The 6,181-nt window shown below is 55.4% G+C and overlaps 1 protein-coding gene across 2 annotated transcripts in view; it reads right to left on the bottom strand.

Moving 5' to 3' along the window:
- The window catches only part of COL26A1 (collagen type XXVI alpha 1 chain), a 204,093-nt gene extending 202,192 nt beyond the window's left edge, over positions 1-1,901 (bottom strand). The window contains exon 1 of one of the 2 annotated variants that reach the window (XM_033193195.1): positions 1,537-1,901. In XM_033193195.1, the coding sequence (XP_033049086.1) occupies positions 1,537-1,697 (161 nt within the window). In that variant the 5' untranslated portion in view covers positions 1,698-1,901. The remainder of the gene's footprint in view (positions 1-1,536) is intronic. The other variant, XM_033193196.1, reaches the window with a different exon arrangement.
- Between the last annotated feature and the right edge of the window lie 4,280 nt (positions 1,902-6,181).

The raw sequence follows: 6,181 nt of genomic DNA, 5'->3' as shown, positions 1-6,181 counted from the left end.
CCACCTCTACAAAAAATTTAAAAATTAGCCAGTCATGGTGGTGCGAGCCTATGATCTCAGCTACACAGGAGGCCGAGGTTGGGGGATCACTTGAGTCTGGGAGATCAGGTCTGCAGTGAGCTATGATTGCACCACTGCACTCCAGCCTGGGGAACAAGCAAGACACCATCTAAGAAAAAAAAAAAAAAAGGGCACAAGAGGTCAGTCCTGAGTGGCTACTGGGCCTAGCAAATCCTGAGCCTCTGTTTCTTCAGCTCAAGGAAAGATACTACTCTAATGTTTTAACCCTAGGGTTGTTAAGGATCAAAAGAAATGGAGATTGGGAGGGGCCAAGGCAGTAGGATCTCCTTGAGCCCAAGAGTTTGCGTCAAGCCTGGGCAACAGAGTTGAGATTCTGTCTCTGCAAAAAATAAATTAAAATGTAAAAAAGAGATGGAGGGAACAGACACAGGTAGTGCATTCCAGAGCGCTGTCATAGCTGTGTGGGTTGTAGTTATTACTAAATGAGGAAAAGCTAAATTCAAGCGAGTTATGCAAACGAGGCGTTTGGCAGCTTCTACTTGCATGCTTACGGTTTTCTGGGGAAATCCAAATGCGGGCTCCGGAGCCGCAGCCCTGAGCGTCCCGGGGGTGGCCATGGCGCCACCTGCCGGCCGAGAGAGAGGAGACGCCTGGCGGGTCCCGGCGCCCGGGCCCGGTGACCCTGCGCCCTCTCCAACCCCGCCACGCAGCCACCCGATCCCAGCCGGTTCTACGTCCCGGGGTGGCTGGGGAGTCGCAGCCGAGGATCCTCCGCGGCCTCAGCCCCAAAGACTGGGCGGGAATGACCCCTCCGGTGTCCTGGGGCCGCTGATAGGAGAGGGGCTGCCCGGGACGCGAGGCCTTGACCACCCGGGAACCTGCTCCGCGACACAAAGCCGCAGCCGCGCAGGTGAGCGGCGGAGCCACGTGAGCGGCCGAACGCCCGGGGCAGTGTCCCAGCCCGGGCCACCGCGGTCGGAGCCACTTCCACTCCGAGCCCGGAACGAGGGGCGAAGGTTGGGGAAGCAAAGAAAGGAAGGGACAGGGTGGGCGCGGCCAGAGACCACCGCAGCCCCGGACCCGGACCCGAACCCTCAGCCCCCGCGGCCCCGCCACCCCAACCCTCAGCCCCCTCCATCGGTCGTTCCAGCTGCCCCCTCTCTGCAGCACCCAGCCCCCGCCGCCCCACGTCCCTAGCCGCCAGTCGCCCTGCACCCCAGGCCCTTCGGTCTCTCCCCCCGTGACCCCAACCCCCAGCCCCCGCCGTTTCGTCCCAGATGCCCCGAGTCCCCAGCCCCTGGCCTCCGCCACTCCACGCCCCCAGACCCACACCCCAACCCCCTCCAGCTCTCGTTCCAGCTGCCAGGTGTCTGCAGCCCCCAGTCCCCGCTGCCCCACACCCCCAAGCTCCGGATCGCCCCGCGCTCCAGCCCCCGAGTCTCTCGCTCCAGCCACCCAGTGCCCAGGTCCCCCGCAGCCCGCGCCCCCCAGGCCCCGCCACCCCGCGCTACTCACCGGCGGCTCGTGTAGCCGCTGCCAGGGGAGCCGGCGCCGGGCTCGGGGTAGCCGTGCTGCTGCAGGGCTGCGGCCGAGAAAGGGTAGAGGAAGCCGGTGGCCAGCGCCGACCCGCAGAGGCAGCAACACGCCCAGGGCAGGAGCAGGGCCAGCTTCATCATGCGCGGCAGACCGTGGGGACCTGGAGTCCCGGGCACCAGGACCGGCAGGAGCGCACCGGCGCCCGGACCGAACCAGCGGTCCCGGCCGGGAGCAGAGCGAGAGGAGCCGGGCGAGCGATCGGAGCCCGGGTGCGAGCTGGAAGTGTGTGGGGGGCGCCCACGCCTCTCCGGGGCCGCCTTTTCAAATTCGGCGAGGTGGGCTCTAAGCCGTCAAAGGGGGCGTGGGGCTTTCTTGTTAACCCTCGGTGGTCCGAGGCCGAGGAGGCGGCAGAGCTAGGGTGCTAGCTCCGCTGGGGTCCCTGGAGCCTAGCACCCCGAAAGCCAAACCTCGCGCCCGGGCCCCCACTACACACTTCAGAAGCTTTGCAACCAAACCTTCTTCGGGTCCGCAAACGCTTTCGGAGCGCCCACTCTGTGCCTGCCAATTTCACCTGGACGATGTTGGTGAATCCTCGCCACACTGCCCTCAGTGGTCCCATTCAGAAGTGGAAACTGAGGCTGACAAGTTAAGCCAGACAAATGAGTGTCTTCCGCTCCTTGTGCAGGGCTCTTTGGATCAAAGCACTGCGTGCCCGTGAGAAACCGTCCAGAGCTTCCCAAGAATCTGCTCCTTCCCCTTTCACCTCCAGCCCCCACCTGCCTTCCTGACTCTTTCAGGTAAGAAGCTTTGGGAAGGTCGGAAGGGTCAGTTGGGGTGAGAAGTTGTAGCTATATTGGGAGGCCGAGGCGGGCGGATCACCTGAGGTCAGGAGTTCGAGACCAGCCTGGCCAACACGGTGAAACCTCATCTCTACTAAAAATACAAAACTTAGCCTAATGTGGTGGCAGGCGCCTGTAATCTCAACTACAGGCTGGGCTGAGGCAGGCGAATCACTTGAACTCAGGAAGCAGAGGTTTCAGTGAGAAAAGATTGGGCCACTGCCCTCCTGGATGACAAAGTGAGGCTCTGTCTCAAAAAATGAAAACAGTTCTAGCTAGAATCACAGATTCATGAGACATCCTATCCAGAAAAGGGCTTCAGGAAGATGTAAGACAATAGACAATCCCACCTTTTATAAATAGAAAAGCACAGTCCCAGATCCCATGCTGGGCCCAAGGCCAGCCTGGCCCCAAGTTGGTCTTTTCTGTGTTGCAGAGTTCCCTTAGGGCCTGGACCCCGCTCCAGGCACAGGTGGGGCCAGACCAGAAACCAGCCCGTACTCTGCTTGCTCCGGTTGGGAGCATTTTTTTCTTTTTTTCTTGTCTTTTCTTTTTTTTTTCTTTCTTTTTTTTTTTTTTGAGATGGAGTCTCGCTCTGTCACCCAGGCTGGAGTACACTAGTGCAATCTCAGCTCACTGCAACCTCTGTCTTCCGAGTTCAAGCGATTCTTCTGCCTCAGCCTCCCGAGTAGCTGGGATTACAGGCAAGCAATACCATTCCGGGCTAATTTTTGCATTTTTAGTAGAGATGGGGTTTCGCCATGTTGGCCAGGCTGGTTTTGAACTCCTGACCTCAGGTGATCCGCCCACCTCCACCTCCCAAAGTGCTGGGATTACAAGCATGAGCCACCAGCCCAGCCTGGGAGCTTCTTCCCTGATTCTCCCAAAAGCATCCTAAGGGTGCAGATTCCCTGAGACTTGCTCTGCCCCTGCGACCACTTGAGAACTGCTGTCTGTAAAATGCCTACAGGTTGGAGAAAAACCATCAAATATGGAAGTGCTTGCTGGACTACAGCACATTTTGCAAAAGGATTGTAGAGGCCAGTGGCAATGGCTCACTTCAGTAATCTTAATGCTTTGGAAGCTGGGCACAGTGGCTCACGCCTGTAATCCCAGCACTTTGGGAGGTCAAGGCTGGCAGATTACTTGAGGTCAGGAGTTCAAGACCAGCCTGGCTAACATGGTGAAACCCTGTCTCTACTAAAAAATAGAAAAAATTAGCTGGGCGTAGTGGCACGCGCTTGTAATCCCAGTTACTCAGGAGGCTGAGGCAGGGGAATGGCTTGAACCCAGGGTTGCAGTGAGCCGAGATCATGCCACTGCACCCCGGCCTGGGGGACAGAGCGAGAGTTCATCTTGAAAAACAAAACAAAAAAGACTTAATGCTTTGGGAGGCTGAAGCGGGAGAATTGCTTGAGGCCAGGAGTTTGAGGCCAGCTTGGACAACATAGTGAGACACTTGCCTCTACAAAAAAAAAAAAAAAAAAGCGTGGAGGTGTGTGCCTGTAGTCCCAGCTACTCGGGAGACTGAGGCAGGCGGATTGCTTGAGCCTAAGAATTCAAGGCTGCAGTGAACCATGATGGTGCCATGACACTTCAGCCTGGGTTACATAGTAAGCCTGTCCTCCTCCCCTCAAAGAAAGATCGTAGGATTGTTGTTAGAAGAAGACAGGTAGATGGCTGGGCATGGTGGCTCACGCCTGTAATCCCAGCACTTTGGGAGGCCAAGGCGGGCAGATCACTTGGGCTCAGGAGCTCAAGACCAGCCTGCCCAACTTGGTGAAACCCTGTCTCTACTAAAAATACAAAAATTGGCTGGGTGTGGTGGCGGGCGCCTGTAATCCCAGCTACTCAGGAGGTTGAGGCAGGAGAGTCACTTGGACCTGGGAGGTTGCAGTGAGCCAAGATTGCGCCACTGCACTCCAGAGCAAGACTCTGGCTCAATAAATAAATAAATAAATGGAATGTCCACACTTCCCAAGTCCCGAGTCTGTCTCAAACTCAGAGTTGGTCGTCTAGGAGTAAACAGCCTCCTAATTGAATCGCTTCATTCCTCTCGCCCTCCTTCCCTCCCTTGAGGCCTAAAAGATTTGGAGAATTTGGGTTATCAGGGGATTTTCAGTGCCTCCCCAAAAAGGAATCTGAACTGTGCTCCTTGGGCAGTTGGCCAACACCTAATAAATGATGAGGTCATCCCCCCCAGGAATTTGTAAGCGTTCTGTCTTCCACCTTCCCCTGCCTTCTACGCATAATGAGATCTTAAAGAGTAGAGAAAGGCCATGTTGCTGTGAACTGGACTTTATGCTGCTGGTCATCACGGTAAGGGAACAGGAATGTCGTTTATTATCTTCAACTCATTTTTCCAGTGCCAGGGTCTGCACCCAAGCTAGGGTGACCGTGGAGAAACGGGGAGACAAAGGAATAACATTACTCCATATAGTGCTAGAGTATCTTAGGACAAAAGCCTCTTTTTTTTTTTTTTTTTTTTTTGAGACTGGGTCTCACTCTATTGCCCAGGCTGGAGTGCAGTGGTGCAATCTTGGCTCACCGCAACCTCCACCTCCCCGGTTGAAGTGATTCTCTTGCCTCAGCCTCCCTACCTGGGAGACTGCAGGCATCTGCCACCACACTCAGCTAATTTTTTTTTTATTTTTAGTAGAGAAAGGGTTTCACCATGTTTGCCAGGCGGGTCTCGAACTCCTGACCTTAGGTGATCTGCCTGCCTCACCCTCCCAAAGTGCTGGGATTACAGGCATGAGCCACTGTGCCCGGCCTAGGATGAAAGTCTGTAGGACAAGCATGAATACATCCCAGAAACTGCAGGAATAAAATGGTCATCTGAGTTTCGTCCTTTCTTTTCTTTTCTTTTCTTTTTTTGAGACCGTGCCTCTGTCTCCCAGGCCGGAGTGCAGTGGTGCGATCTCAGCTCACTGCACCTCGACCTCCTGAGCATCAATCCTCCCACCTCAGCCTCCCAAGTAGCTGGGACTACAGGCACGCATCACCAAGCATGGCTGATTTTTATATTTTTTATAGAGACACGCTTTTGCCATGTTGCCCAGGCTGACCTCAAACTCCTGGGCTCAAGGAATCCACCCACTTCAGCCTCTTAAAGTGCTGGGATTACAGGTGTGAGCCACCATACCTGGTCCTCTTCTTCATGTCCGGGACAATAGGTTCATTCTGGCCTGTGAGCATGTAACAGGCAACTTCTGTGTGCCCGTCTCTGTGCTGGGTGCAGCAAAGGGATATTGAAAATGCAAATAGCCTGGTACTCACCCTCAAAGTGCTTACACTATTATTTGAGAAGGCATTAAAAAGATAGCTGGCGGCCAGGCGTGGTGGCTCACACCTGTAATCCCAGCACTTTGGGAGGCCAAGGAGGGTGGATCATTTGAGGTCAGGAGTTTGAGACCAGCCAGACCAACAGAGTGAAATCCAGTCTCTACTAAAACTACAAAAAAATTAGCTGGGCATGGTGGCGCATGCCTGTAGTCCCAGCTACTCGGAAGGCTGAGTCAGGAGAATCTCATGAACCCAGGAGGCAGAGATTGCAGTAGCTGAGATCTCACCACTGCACTCCAGCCTGGGCAACAGAGAAAAACCCCGTCAAAAAAAAAAAAAAAAAAAGGCCGGGCGCGGTGGCTCAAGCCTGTAATCCCAGCACTTTGGGAGGCCGAGGCGGGCGGATCACGAGGTCAGGAGATCGAGACCATCCTGGCTAACACGGTGAAACCCCGTCTCTACTAAAAATACAAAAACGAGCCGGGCGAGGTGGCGGGCGC

The sequence above is a fragment of the Trachypithecus francoisi genome, unplaced genomic scaffold (genome assembly GCF_009764315.1).
Source record: "Trachypithecus francoisi isolate TF-2019V2 unplaced genomic scaffold, Tfra_2.0 Lachesis_group4, whole genome shotgun sequence".
Lineage (NCBI taxonomy): Eukaryota > Metazoa > Chordata > Mammalia > Primates > Cercopithecidae > Trachypithecus > Trachypithecus francoisi.
The sequence above is the reverse complement of the archived record's forward strand: the minus strand, read 5'-3'. Positions and strand labels throughout refer to the sequence as shown.